The 14,658-nt window shown below is 56.9% G+C and overlaps 1 protein-coding gene across 2 annotated transcripts in view; it reads left to right on the top strand.

Annotated features, from left to right (window-relative positions):
• RASGEF1A (RasGEF domain family member 1A) overlaps positions 1–14,658 on the top strand; it is a 34,738-nt gene that overhangs the window by 15,579 nt on the left and 4,501 nt on the right. For both annotated transcript variants that reach the window (XM_004749709.3, XM_004749707.3), the window contains exons 2-12: positions 4,206–4,406; positions 6,812–6,934; positions 8,798–8,935; positions 9,866–10,087; positions 10,698–10,772; positions 11,126–11,218; positions 11,683–11,785; positions 11,873–11,952; positions 12,716–12,907; positions 13,810–13,933; positions 14,412–14,484. In XM_004749709.3, the coding sequence (XP_004749766.1) occupies positions 4,206–4,406; positions 6,812–6,934; positions 8,798–8,935; positions 9,866–10,087; positions 10,698–10,772; positions 11,126–11,218; positions 11,683–11,785; positions 11,873–11,952; positions 12,716–12,907; positions 13,810–13,933; positions 14,412–14,484 (1,424 nt within the window). The remainder of the gene's footprint in view (positions 1–4,205; positions 4,407–6,811; positions 6,935–8,797; positions 8,936–9,865; positions 10,088–10,697; positions 10,773–11,125; positions 11,219–11,682; positions 11,786–11,872; positions 11,953–12,715; positions 12,908–13,809; positions 13,934–14,411; positions 14,485–14,658) is intronic.

The following is a 14,658-nucleotide window of genomic DNA, read 5'->3' as shown; positions in this document are numbered from 1 at the left end:
AAATAGGCTGCTGTTTTGTGCGGGCGGGGGGGGGGTGCGGGCTCCAGCCTCGGGCCCTAAGGAAGCTGGCGTGGAAGGCTGGCCCACCCAGGCTCCGTCCTCTCCTGAGCTGGGCCTGGCCTCAAGAGGCTTCCTGGGCTCTCCCCACAGTGTCCGCAGCTTCCCGTTGTGTCTGGGTGTAGCCAATGGCAGCCAACGGGAGCGAGAGGCTCCCTGTACCCCCTGTTCCCATTTTCACCTGGAAGAACTGGTGAAAACTGCCCTGGCCCGGCAGCACCCCCAGCCACGTAAGTCAGGATTGCTGGGTGGTGGGGTGGGCAGGGGGTTTGCGTGAAGCTCTGGGTGCTTCTGGCTCAGGCCACAGGGCTGACCCTGGGGAGGCAGACTCTCCTCCCCGCAGGCAAACACTCTCCAAGGCGCCAGGCTGGGGCTGGAACTCGTGCTGTGTTTTCGCGGGGCGCGGGACGTAGGTGTTGCCGGGTGGACCTTGCTTGGAGCCCAGCTGCTTTCAGAGAGGATCGAGAACTCCCGAGAACGGGTGGTTTCTGGCTCTGGACTGCCCACGAGTTCCCTAGTGGTGCTGCTGTCCTGGTCGGGCACCGCGCAGGCCTGAGAGTGTCCGTGCAGAGTGGGGCCTGCACGGCCCTGAGGCCCTGAGGCCTCTGGGGTCCTGCGTGTCTAGAACAATCGGCGCTTGTGTGTCCTGGGCAGCCCTGTGGGGTGCCGAGCAGGCACGTCTGTGGGAGTTGGCTCCTCCGGGGTGGGGAGGGGAGAGCATGTCTCGCGTACAGCACTTTCCACAAGTGCCCGTTGCATCCTCCCAGCAAGTCTCGGACGTAGCACACCCTGTGCCCATTCCATGGGTAGGGAAATGAAGGCTCTGAGAGGTTGAGGATCCTGACAGAGCTCCCAGTGGCCAGGCCAAGCTCAGGGTCAGGTCTCCTGGGCTGCCTTTGTGGCCATCCTGGCACTGCCACCATCTAGCTGCATGATCCGGGCCGGTTACTTCATCCTTCTGTGCCTTGTCCTCATCTGCAGCATGTGGAGAATAATGGGTTTTGTGAGGGTTCTTATGAGGATTAACGAGATGATTCAGTGCTAGCATTGGTGTCATTGACACCAATGGACCTACTCAGCGGACCTACTCAGTCTGGGCTTTGTTTCTTATTATGATAGTGCTTTTGCTATGACTCCCCTGCCCAAGACAGGAGCCCAGATCCTGGGGGCGCCACTCAGAGGGGCACTTCCTTGAGAAGGGGGCGGGTCGGGGACAATGGACACATAGGAGTATGGCCACTGATGGCAGTTCCTGCTCTGCTGGGAAGGGAGAAGAGGACGCCATGTGCAAGAACAGAGGAGGCCAGGTGGGGTGGCCAGCGGAAATGCCGGGCAGGTAGAGGGCTTGGCAGGGGTTGTCCTCATCCCCACTCAATGGCTGTGGAAATTGAGGTGGGTTAGACTTGGCCAAGGGCAAGGAGCTGGCTGTTGCAGAGTGGGATTCAAACCCAAGGGTGCTCTCTTTGCCCAGTTGGCGCTGCACCTGGAGACCCCTCAGTGCTCATGGCTGGGGTGGGGGCTCTGTTAGGGGCTGAGTGGCCCCCCGGGACTCCTGAGCTCAGGAAGAGAGGAGTACATGTAGGCAGGGAGCATCCCCGGTTGGTCCCTGGGCAGGGGAGATGTTGGCGTGGACCCTACAGCTCCCTGCTGTCTGAGTGGGTTCCAGGCCCTTGCTTCAAAGCCTGCCTTCTCAGGGGACTCGTGGTGGTGGCTGTGGCTCTATCCACAGGCCCAGCCCTGGGCTTCAGACTCTCTAACGTGGCTTTATAAAAAGGGCTGATTTCCAAACTCAGCCTCTTTGTAGTAAAGAAAATGAAGTTATTTTAAAAATGACAAAATGAATGTACCATTTAGACAAGTTACCAAATAGCTTACAAATGTGTAGAATGGAAAATGAAAGTCTCCTTCTCCAGGTCCCTTGCAGTAAACTCTGTAACTGGTCTGTGGTGGTGGACGGCCACGTGTTTCTGTGCGTTTATGTAAACTCTTGTTGATGTCATTGAAAAATAGGCAATACAGGATCTCATGCAGTTGGGAAGTTCAGTTATGGGGTCCTGAGCCCAGCCTGCTGAAGGAAGGGCCACCACCCCAAGCCAAAGGGATGTGCCTTTCCTGGTAGCTCCTTCCGTGGCTTGCTGGTCTGGTCTGGTCTGGTCTGGATGTGGGTGGGGTGCCCTGGAGGACTGAGACCCCCCGTGAGGCTGAGGATCCTTGGGGGAGGAGCAGGGTGAGGACTCCTGGGCCATGGGCAGGGGGCTGCCTAAGACACATGGATTTGGGCAGCCCCCAAGATGGCTTGCTAAGACACAGATCAAGGACCGGGCCTGCGTTTCTGACTTGGCGGGTCTGGGGCAGGGCCTGAGAATGTGCATTCCAATGTGTGTTGAGGGGTGTGTTCTGTGAGTCTGAAGCCGTGTCCCAGGTGGGGCAGCTGAGCCTAGGGACCAAGAGCATTTCAATCCCTCGGGCTTTCCTTGAGCTCTTACTCTCCTTCCAGAAGATTTTTTGAGAATTCTAAGGCACCCTTCAGGTGTTTGGCCTTAGCCTACGTTATTTGGGCGGAGCGCCCTTTTTCGCATGTGAAGCTCGGCTGATGGGCTGTAGGCTGGGAGTCGGATCTCATTGTGTGGACCTTGGAGCGCACTGGCCCTGGGCTGTATCATGACAAAAATAATCATGACTACCGTTTGCTCGCACAGTGGGGAAACTGAGGCCACATTGGCTTAGAAGCTTGCCCCAGTTTGGGTCAGAAAGCAGGCCAGGGCTGGAGAAGCAGCAGCAGCGGCGGTGAGCACCGGGAAGCCCACGGAGGGTTGTATGGGGAGGCAGCCTCCAGCGCTCTGGAGGTGGGGCCGTGCAGCTGCCTGGAGAGGTGGGAGCCGGGCCGTGTGCCTGCTGGCTGGTGTTCACCAGACACGGGAGCTAGCACAGGAAGGTGCCCGTTTGTCCATTCCTGTCCTCTACGCGGGGTGAGGGTGGGACAAGCCAGTAGCACAGGCCTCTCAGCTGCAGGAGGGAGAGAACTCATGGGGCACCAGCTTTCGAGGCCTCGTGGCCAGTGTGCCTCACTGATCCCCACGTGGCACCTCCCAGGCACAGCTGCCGTGGGCAATGGGAAACTGAGGCCCAAGAGGGCTGTAGACTCTCCTAGGCCTCAGGAAGACTTCCCCTAGAGGCTGTGTTGCAGTGGGAGGTGGGCGCCCTCATCCTCCTGGTCATGCCAGGCCATTGTGAGTGGCCCCAGTTTGGGGGGCCACTGAGCAACCCCAGGCTGCTGACACATATATCTAATAGGCGTTTCAAATTCAGCATGTCGAAAAGCAAGTTCCAGGTCTTTCCCCAGAACCTGCCCTCATGCTCTTCCCCATGCTGGTCACAGTTCTCAGGCCCAAGGCCATCCTTCACAGCATCCAGTGTCAACCCTGCTCTCCTCCTCTGCTACCACCTGACTTCAGCAGTCTCTTCCTGGAATATGGCAAAACCCACCAATTGGTTTTCAGATCCCTCCCTCACTTGGTCTGCACATAGCAGAAATAGTGACCTTCACTCTGAGTCAGGTTGTTGTTGTGCTCAGAGTCACCCTGTGTCCTGTCTCACTCAGAGGAAGAGCACATGGCCCCCTAGTCCCTGGTTGTGCATAGTCTGGTTTGTTTGTCCTCAGCATGTTCTCTCTACTTCTTCCCTTCAACATACACTCACCTCAGGACCTTGGCACCTACTATCCCTTTTGCCTAGAATGTTCCTTTTTATTGTAGGATGCTGCATGACTAACACTATCAGTCTATGGGTACCATCAGTCTAATGGTACCTTACCTGAGACTGCCTTGACCACCCCTACATTGCTTCATGTTCTCCTCCATAGTTTCTCTTCCTCTACTGGAATGTAACCCCAGGAAGCAGCGTTCTGTGTGTCTAGGCTCCAGCAGTGAGGCCTGGTATGCACAGAGCAGGTGTTGGAGAAACATTTATCAGACCAGTGGCTGGCGGGCTGCCGAAGAGCCTGTCTGCCCACCCGAGCTGAACTCTATTATCCACCCTTGGGTGGGGTGCCCCTCCTGGCCCTGCTGGGGCTCGCACTGTGCCCCTGCACACACTCAGGATGCAGACTGGGAGGAGGAGGGCCTGTGATACCTTTTTCTTTTTCCCAGGAAACTATGCCCCAGACATCTGTCGTCTTCTCCAGCATACTTGGGCCCAGCTGTAGTGGACAGGTGCAGCCCGGCATGGGGGAGCGAGGAAGTGGGGCCGGCAGCTCAGGGGACCTCGTCTTCCAAGAAGGACGCCTCATCTCTGGATCCCTTGAGGCCTTGATGGAGCACCTGGTCCCCACAGTGGACTATTACCCGGATGTGAGTGTCTAGGCCCTGGAGGTGGGTGGGACTGCTGGGGGGCCACCAAGGTTCTAGGAGAGGTTGCTTCTGGGGTGGGGAGGGAGCCCCAGAGCAGGGGAGGGGCAGGCATCAGGGATCCTCAGCCCTCCTTGCCCCTAGGGGAGAGGAACCTGCAGTGACTTCCCTGTTGAACGCGCACAGCTGGGAGAGGGCTTTGATGGCACAAGGAAGCAGATACAGAAGGGGGTGGCACAGGGATTTGAGCTCTGGACAGGGTCCTCAGGTAGGAAGAGGAGTCTAAGGGGTAAGGCTGGTATCTTGGGATCCTGTTAAGAGTCCGCACAGCATGTGTCCTGTCCTTGAGCTGGGAAGTTTGTTTTGTGCAAGAACTGCCATAGTTCAGAAAGAAGGGAGACAGCCCTGCCATGCCTGGCCAGCATGCAGACCCCAAAGCACATGTGCATGGGTAGGACTGACCTTCAGCAGCAACTCAAATCCTCCCTCTTCATTTCAAGATGTCATCGGTACATTCTTAGAAAGAGTTCTTTGTGGCTTCCCTTTTGCCTCAGACAGGGGGCATCTCTTAGCAGCAGTGGTGTTGGGCCTGCTGGCTCCCTTTGGAGGGTCGAGCTGAAAGGCTGCTGCCACCTCCCTCCTGAGGGCAGAACTGTGCTCACTGGCCTTGGCAAGTCAGACACTGTTGCCTGGGAGGTTGGGGAGGGAGTGTCCCCCCTCCACTCTCCAGCTTGTATCTACTGGTGCTGGAGCCAACTCTGCTTCTAGGTGTTCCTGTCCCACGCCCCCAACATGTCACGCCTCCCACCTCTCTCCAGGGGCTCTGTCCACTCCATCCCACTTGAAAACCCTCCCAGAGCTAGACGGGGGCTGGTATTGGTGGTGCAGACCCGGCAGCTGAGGGCCAGGTGGCAGGGCCAGGAGAGAGGCCTCGAGGCCCTGGAGAAGTCTGGGGCAGGGTACGAACCTCCCAGGGGCTGGCCCCTCCAACCCCAGCTCTGCTGTCACCCAAGCGCTCTGTCCCGGGGTCACAGCCTGCTTCCCAGGAGAATGTGAAGGGGCAGTGGAGCATAAGAGTAGGGCTGGTGAGCCCGGTGGGGCGCCAGCTCATCTGCCGAGTTCCTGGATTTCCTAGATTTCCCCCAGCCTTCCCCGGCTATGTGCCTCTGCCCCATGTATGTGTGCAGTTGGGGATGCGAGCACACCAGCAGATCTGTGTGCTCCTCAGAAATCCAGGGCTCCTCCCTGTGTGCTCTTCTTGCCTTGGCTAAGAACTCCAAGGTGTGATGTTTGGGTGACTATCATCACACGTCTGAGCCATCTGTTTAGGAGGGGGCTGCCGACGAGCTGGGATCCCTCAGCACCCATGTGTCACAGTCTGGGGACAGGACATTCGATATGACGGGGGGAGGTTAGAGGAAACTCTGCTGTTCCCAGGAGAGTTTTCTCCATCAGCCTCTGAAGGCTGCATGAGGGCCTGAGGTTCTGAGTCCTGAGTCTTGTTCCACAAGACCTGTGGTCTCAGCAAACATGGCCCAGCCTGCTTTGGACTGTCATGAAGACCTGCCCCTTTGGGCCCAGAGTGGGGGTGAAGGGTGGTAGGCCCCCCAGCCTGCAGCAACCATGTAGGGGTAGAATCCCCAGGAGAGTTCCAAGGAGCTTCTCTCCTCCCAAGTCCAACCTGTCTGTAGGCCGGGCCGATGTGGAGAGCTCACAGGTGCTGACTGGTGTCAGACAAAATGCTTCAGAAAACCCTGGGCCCTGCTCCCTTTTAGTTCAAATCATGAGAACCCCTCAAAGTGTACTACACGGCCCAGTGACAAGGGCATAGGATGTGGGACAGAGGGGCCTTGGTGTGCCAGGGGGAGATAAGGTCCACAGTTTGGTTAGTGACTGCTTGGAGCAGTCCCCTATTGCTGGGTGCCAGCTCCAAGATGGCCCACCCTTCCCCCGACTGGCCTCCGTCGGGGGCAAGGTCAGTGACAATCTGGAGGATGCACGCTTGGAGCCTGGCCCTGGGAGCACTGTGGACTGGGCTATAGGCTCACACAGATTGGGAGAATCCCACCAACATCCAAGCTTGGGTGTTCTCTCCCATCGTGGGGTAGGATAGAGGGTGGGGGAAAATCTTAGCAGAGCAGGGCTGCTGGGGCTGAGATTGTCAGGGGAAGCCTCCGGGAAGTGGGATTTGATCTGTGTCTTGCCAGGGTCGGGGTTGCGGGGGCAGGACTTGGGTAGCAGTGAGAGAAAAGGAAGGGCATTCAAGGTGCAGTAAACTACGCAGAAGTTGTGGCTGCAGGCCTGGGAGGTGGCGGGACAGGCTCTGACCATACCTGGGTAGCGGGGGGGTGGGGGTCACACCAGGCCTGACCTAGTCTTCATTCTCTCTCCTTGTCTCTTTTCTTTAGAGGACATACATCTTTACATTTCTGTTGAGCTCCCGGGTCTTCATCCCTCCTCATGACCTGCTGGCCCGTGTGGGGCAGATCTGTCTGGAGCAGAGGCAGCAGCTGGAGACAGGGTCTGAGAAGGTAACGGGTGCTGATGGGGGCTACCTATCTCTGTGCCCCCAGCTCCCACTTGGGAGAGAAGCATGTTCGGAGCCAGCTGGCAGGACAGGTCTGGCTGAGCCCAGCAGAGGGCCTTCCCGGTCTGGGCAAGGTTGGCTTGTGTCTGGCCCCCTTGGCATCCCTTGGCACCCCAGGGCATGGCTCACCATGGGGCACAGGGAGCACACAGAGCCAAGCACTCTTCATGGGATGCTGAAAGTAACTGCACCTGCTGGGCACTCCCACCTCTTTCCAGGAAAGGGCCATAGCCAACAGCGTGCCAGGAATCCTGGTCAGCGTCGGGCCTCCCCCAGCTGGTAGAAAAGCCCACTCTGTGGGTGGGTGTCAGTTGGTAGCACTCTCAGGCCGACTCCTGCTCACAGTGGTTTTCAGTGACTTCAATGGGGCTCTTTGCCCCTGTTGTCTCTTCTGACTGAGGCAGGCTTTGGGTAGCCAGGATAGCTGAGGCATGTGCTTCAGATGAGGCTTTTAGAAGCCCAGTCTGGTGCAGGAGACGGGGTGGTAGGCATGCAGTCCAAGCGCCGGCAGGGCCAAGTCTGGGCCGCAGCAGAGCACATCCTGCCCCCGTTTGCTGCTGACTTTGTCCTCTACCTTCCCTCCACAAGGCCAGGCCTCCTGTCCCTGTGGGTTTGCAGCACAGGCCTCTGAACTGTCTCCTCATTAGAGGAGGCCGTCCCAGGGTGCAAGGAGACAGGCACTGATCACACAGGATTAGGAAAGGCTCCTGGAGAGACAGGTGGAAATAAGGCCAAGTCGGGTGGGCAGGGAGAGGAAATTATAGGCGGAAGGTCAGTGTGGGGACAGTAGGAGCGTGAGAGGAGCCTGGAGTGAGCCTGCCAGCCCTTGTTCGTGGTGACATGCACTGCAGGGCCACTGAGTTCAAGGCTCTAGCTCCTGAGTGTGGGGTGCTGTGGTCATCTGGGGGAAGTGTCCTCAAGGCCTCCTGGATGCCACAAGCACTGGGCTCTGGAGAGGAGGACTGGCTGCAGGGAGTGAGCGGCCAGCTAGGAGAGGCTCTGGAGGGCATGAGACACCACTGCGAGGGAACCAGCTGGGTATGTGGCCAGGATCAGGCAGGCTGGAGGCAGCTCAGCAGGGGTGGGGCAGATGTTGGCAAAAAGATGTGGGGATGAGTTGCTACAGGGCTGCAAGAACCATCCAGGTTGGGCAAGTACAGGCAGGCAGGGAGCTGGTCAGTGCTGAGGAGGAACCATGGTGGGCACAGAAGGGATGTGGGCACATGTGGTCATTTCAGTGGGACAGTGTGGGGCTGGGCACTGAGGACCGGCTGGGACAGCCCCACGCCTTTGGGACACCCACCTCAGGCCTTACGTGTGTGGACCGAGGGCAACAGCAGGGGGCCCGCCCATCTTTACTGACCTGTAGTCAGGAGAGGGATGCCTCTGAGTGTCTACGCCCCTTCCTAGCTTCAGATGTGCTTCAGATGAGGCTTTTAACTGAGGGGGACAGGCGAGAGACTCTCATTTTTAATAATTTTACTCGGTTCTCGTTGTTGTTTTAAATGGGCAACTTCTAATTACAGCAAAGGAAACTAGTTTACCATGTCGTGGTGAAAGGACAAATTTTTTTGAAAATGGATTTAAGTGAAAGAGAGCTGAACTAAGGGGAATATGAAACATAGCAGTTATAAGAAAACCATAGGTGGACAGGGTGGGGGATGCCCTGCCTAACCTCACCCCAATACGGGGGAGGGCAGGTCCTGCAGGCGGTAATTGGGGGTGGGGGAGATGGGGAGGTTTCTATCACTTGTCATCTTCTTGCCTGCTCTGGGGGGTGACTTTACTCTATGCCCTGCTGCCCCAGGCCAAGCTGAAGTCCTTCTCAGCCAAGATTGTACAGCTGTTAAAGGAGTGGACAGAGGCTTTCCCCTATGACTTCCAGGATGAGAAGGCCATGGCCGAACTGAAGGCCATCACCCACCGGGTCACACAGTGTGATGAGGTGAGGTCTTCCTTGGACTCTGGCAGATCTTCTTGGGTATATGATTGGGGGAGGGGGTTTACACTCACAGAAGGGTGGGTCTTCAGGGACAGCTCTGTATGTGGTCTTCTGTGCTGTCACTGTTCCAAGATGACTGCTGGGTGGCTCTATTTGTGTCCGTCCTCACAAGACGTTCTGGTGAGTGCAGTGAGAACCTAATAAGAGGTTCTAAGAGCCTGTCTGCATTTCTGGCCCCCAGCTCACTCCTGGCCTTCTGTGGAGACAGGAAACCTGGGAGGTGCTCTCTGTGCTCGGCAGCTTCTGTCTGGCTGGAGGGCTTGGAAAGCCCAGGGAGACCTCTGGGCAGGGCCAGGGCTGCTCCTGCCCAGGGACTGAAGGTTCCTAGTCCTAGAGGAAGCTCTTCCAGATGCTCTCTTCCCTGCTGTGCCCCCCTCACCCCTCTGCTGTGGGAAGGCTGAAAGTAGTAGCTCAGGTGGACGCCCCTGGGAAAGCCATGGCTTTCAGACCCAGAGGCCCACCCCACAGGCTAGCCGGCTGAGTCACCCTCCAGGATAAGAGGAGCTCATGCTGTATTTCATTCTGTCCTGAAAGGCCTAAAGGCCCTGCCCAAATGGCAGGTTTGAGTAGGACGTGGGTTCAAAGTTAGGCATATCAGGGTGCCTGGTGGCTCAGCAGGTTAAGCATCAGTCTTTGGCTCAGGTCATGTGGGATGGAGCCTCACATCGGGTTCCCTGCCCAGTGGGAAGCCTGCTTCTCCCTATCCCACTCCCTGTTCTCTCTCTCACTCTGTCTCTGTCAAATCAATGGATAAAATCTTTTAAAAATCTTAAAAAAAGTTAGGTGTATCCTTAGAGAGGAGATGGGTTCCTTGGGAGAGATGGTGGTCTTTCCAGCCCACACCAGCACCTTCACTGTCCCCTCCCCCCACAGGAGAATGGCACAGTGAAGAAGGCCATTGCCCAAATGACACAGAGCCTGCTGCTGTCCCTGGCTGCCCGAAACCAGCTTCAGGAGCTGCGGGAGAAGCTCCGTTCACCAGCCATGGACAAAGGGTCTGTCCTCAAGGCTAAGCCGCCAGCCACTCAGAAGGACATCCTGGGCGTGTGCTGTGACCCTCTGGTGCTGGCCCAGCAGCTGACTCACATTGAGCTGGTCAGTGCTGCAGTGGGGCCCTGCCTGGGGTTGGGTGTATTCACCAATGCTCACTCAAGGCCACTGGACCTCCCAGCCCCAGCATCTTTTTGAACACAGTGCTGCAGGGCCTCCTCTGCTGGTCAGACTGGGGTGTTGCGTGAAGTTTACTTGCTAGGTCCAACCACTGCTTCTGGGTCCCTAGGATCCCAGCAGCCCTGTACAGGGGCTCCAAGATGGAGGACCAGCCCAGGAGGTTAAGGGATTGTTGGGGGAGAGCCAGTTCCCCCCCCACCCCCGTCCCCTCATCTTGCCTATGCTATGGGCTGGGAAGGTACCCTGCACCTTTCAGCCACTGCCCCAAGGCTTCTGCCTCACTCACATGAAGCCCTGTTTCCTCCCCTCTCAGGGCAGTGTCTTTCAGACCCCCATGTGTTTGGGGGGTACATTTGGTGGGGGAGGGGCAGGCAGGGCCTACTTACTGGCTGGGTGCCGTGATCAAGGGGGGGTCATGGCACACACCTGCAAGGTCCTGACTGCTACTCTAAACGTGGCTTATACCTTGACTGTGGGGCCTGCCCAAGAATAACAGACTTTTCACTCTCCTGTGCTGTCTCCTTGCCCATCCTAGGAGAGGGTCAGCAGTATTCACCCTGAGGACCTGATGCAGATTGTCAGCCACATGGACTCTCGGGACAAGCACAGGGTGAGGGGCTGCTGTGGGTTCTGGGGTGGCCTTAGGGTGGGCCTGGTACCTGTATATACCCCATGCAGGGAAGGGCAATCTCACAACCAAGTGGACATGGGTCTGGCCTGGTGCCTGCCCCAAGGGGTCAGCAGACAGCAATGCAGGGTGATACACACTAGGAGGGGGCCAGTGCTCCCAGGAGCCTGAGGAGGGGGGCATCCTGGAAAACCAGATCTGTCCAGTTGTCCACACCCCACCGTCACCTTCTGTCTCTTTTGGCCATGGCTCCTGCTCATTTCTGGGGGGTAGGAGTGGGGCAGTACCTGTTGGCAGGGTGCTCAGGCTCCCTGTGACCTGCTGTGTTCCTCCAGTGCCGAGGGGACCTGACCAAGACCTATAGCCTGGAGGCCTATGACAACTGGTTCAACTGCCTTAGCATGCTAGTGGCCACCGAGGTGTGCCGGGTAAGCGCTGCATGGCCCCTGTGGGTGGGGTGGCACTGTTACTTCTCCGAACCCACGGGGCTGCCTGAGACTCTGACTTCTGTATCCCTCAGATAATGAAAGTGGAGACAGAAGCCTCCATTGCTAGGCCCACCAACATCCCTGTTACCCCATCCCCAACCCCCCCCACCCCCTGGCCAATCTCATAGTGATTGTGAGACCATCCATGGAGTGCACCAGCATGGTCTTCGAGTTCATCTGGGGCTCCCCTATCCTCTCAAACTGCTCTCCTGCCCCTCTGCCCAACATCGAAAATGCCACAGCTGCATTCCTACCTCTGCAGCTCATGAGCACCTCCCCAGCCCTGGGTGGGACAGCTCTGAGGGCCCAGAGTAGCTCCTGTCCAGGCTGCCATTCAGGGGCGGGTGGTGGAGGGGAACGCTCCTGTGGTGGGCTCACCCCGAGGCTGTCTGGCTGCTCTCAAGGTGGTGAAGAAGAAGCACCGGACCCGCATGCTAGAGTTCTTTATTGATGTGGCCCGGGAGTGCTTCAACATCGGGAATTTCAACTCCATGATGGCCATCATCTGTGAGTGTCCAGGCCCCAGGGGCTTCCTGTCCAGCTTCTGCATGGCCTGCCTACCCCCACCCTGACCCTACCTGCTGTTCCCTGCAGCTGGCATGAACCTCAGTCCTGTGGCAAGGCTGAAGAAAACATGGTCCAAAGTCAAGACAGCCAAGTTTGATGTCTTAGAGGTAAGCACCTCAGCCTCATCCTGCATTGGCCTGCAGAGGGGTGGACCTACATCATGCTCTGCCCCCTTGCTCAGAACCCACTGAGCACAGTGCCATCTGGTTTCGGAGGGCATGTTGAGCTGGCCTGGCTGCTCTAGGAGGTAGGTAGCTGAAGCCCTCCTTGGCCCTTGGGACTTTAGTCAGCACTGGCATGGCCTAAAGCAAGTTCTGGAGAGTGCTTAGGAAGTAGTTTGACAAAAGTGTGCCCATGAGCCCCGTGCTAGATGATGTTAAGCTGACTGGCCTTTTCCTGGCTTGAATTCCTATGGTCCTGGATCATCTGGGTGGCCCAAGAGTAGACACTTATAGCCTTCCCCGATTTTTGATCACAGAAGCCACTTTCTGTAAATGTCTTGTGGACGTTGTCAGCTTTGGGAGGTGCTGGCCCAAGTAGAGGGACAAAGCAAGGTTCTGAAAGAAAGAAGTCTGAAAGACTCAGGCTCAGAAGGGCAGGGGAGAGGTAGGGAAGAGGTGGGTCTATGCGTGTGTTCGTGTGTGTGAGCTGTGAGACTTGTCTACAATTCTCCTGATGATGCTTAGACTCAAACCCTGTACTGAGCCAGGTGCCCAATCCTAGAAAAGAGGCCTCTTCTGATGACCATCCAGGGCTGTTCAGTGGGGAAGGGCCTTCCCATCACTGTTTTCCACTCTGCAAAGGAGCATTCTGAGCAAGTCACAGGGGCAGGGAGAACACTGCCCACCCCATCTTCCTGTCTGCCCACAGCACCACATGGACCCCTCCAGCAACTTCTGCAACTACCGTACCGCCCTGCAGGGGGCCACGCAAAGGTCCCAGATGGCCAACAGCAGCCGAGAAAAGATTGTTATCCCTGTGTTCAACCTTTTTGTTAAGGACATTTACTTCTTGCACAAAATCCATACCAACCACCTTCCCAACGGGCATGTTAACTTCAAGGTGAGCTCAGCCCCCTTGTGATCCTCGGGCAGGGTGGGGAGGCAGACTGTCCCACCACAAGGCAGGACAGACCCCTCAGTCTTAACCTAAGGCAGGCAGAATTTGTCCCACTAGAGCTGTAAGGCAGTGGTGCTATCAAAGAAAGGCCTTTAGGACCGAAAGCTCCAGGGTGGGTTGTGTGTGCTGTTTTTGAGGTACAAGAGTGTCCCCAATCCTTCTGGGAAGATGATCTGGTAATAAGGCTTGGAGCCACAGGGAATTTGTATTTACCCAGGATCCTGGTCCCAAGGCTGAGCTCAACAAGGAGACAGAGAAGGGGCTACTCCTGAGGGTCTGGGAGTGAGGAAAGCATTTGGGAGTGAGGCAAGAAGGGACTTGAGCAGGGCTCCTTAGAGGTAGCAGATTTCCAGATGGAAGCTAAGGGTAGATGGCCAAGGGCAGAAAGTGGGACAAAAGTGATTGGGGAGGTGTAGGAGAAGTGGGGTTGTCCAGTGTTTACCTCACACAGGTTAGGGGTCGGAAGGGGTTAGGGATCCCTACACGGCCCCGAAGAGTGAGATCATGGCATGTTCTGGTTGGTGGTGCTCTTGTTGGGTGTGCCTGGCATACCTGCCTCAGCTTGGAGTTCCACATGGGGCCTTCTCAGGTCTTGCACAAGGGAGGCACAGACCCTGCTGCAGCCTGATGACCTAGGCGGAGGGCAGGACAGAGTGGTCTTGGGTACACTTACTGGCTCTGAAGTTACATCAGGTGCTGCAGTGGCCACAAAGTCAGCTGAGTAGGGACACTGTCCCATCTTGCTGGGATGCAGAATGAAACCAAAATCTATATCCCTTGCCCTAACGAAGGATTTCAAGCTTAAGGTGACCTATGAACATCTAGTTGGTCTTCTGTATCTTTAGAAATTTTGGGAGATCTCCAGACAGATCCATGAATTCATGACATGGACTCAGGTTGAGTGTCCCTTCGAGAAAGACAAGAAGATTCAGAATTACCTGCTCACGGCACCCATCTACAGCGAGGAAGGTGAGGCCCAGCTCTCTGTGGCAGCACACCCACCTCTCCACATGGTACATGTCACTCTGACTCCCCCACATCCCGAGCCTCTGCCCTCAAGGGATTGCCCTGGGAAGCAGGCCTGATCACAGTCCCCGTGCCACACTGGTGAAGCTCAGCCCATAGGGGTGAGTATATGAGGGTGGGCTGTGGGTGGACAACAGGATGAGGACAAGGAGAGATGGGGCTCTGGAAGCCACCTGAGAGGGCCAGAACAGGGTTGGGTTCATGCTACAGAACCAGGAAGTTTCTCAGCCCCTAAGCAGGAAGGTGGCAGCTCTGATGGGGCCCAGAACTCCAGGCAATAGAGACCTGTGATAAGGCTCAGACCTGAGGTCACAGTCTTTGCCTGGGCCCAGCTGCTCCCCTAGAAAGGAAGGGATAACTAGTGTGGTAGGCAGACTGACTGCATGGGGACATGGGTTCTGAGGGGCTTTTCATCTCTCAGCTCTCTTCATCGCCTCCTTTGAAAGTGAAGGTCCTGAAAACCACATGGAAAAAGATAGCTGGAAGACTCTCAGGTAAGAGAGCCCCAGGGATAGGCCTGTGAGCCCTTGAGACCAGTACCATGCCTGGGTCTAGAGGAAGGGAGAGGACTGGGGAGCATGATGGACATGCCCTTCTGAAAGGCAGCCAGGGGTAACTCCACACAGGCTGCCAGTTGGTGGGAGGCTGAGGGCTTCGGTCTCAGGGTT

Source organism: Mustela putorius, unplaced genomic scaffold (genome assembly GCF_011764305.1).
Source record: "Mustela putorius furo isolate JIRA1106 unplaced genomic scaffold, ASM1176430v1.1 tig00003909_pilon_pilon_pilon, whole genome shotgun sequence".
In the NCBI taxonomy this organism is placed as follows: Eukaryota; Metazoa; Chordata; class Mammalia; order Carnivora; family Mustelidae; genus Mustela; species Mustela putorius.
This window is presented reverse-complemented; position numbering and strand designations above follow the sequence as displayed.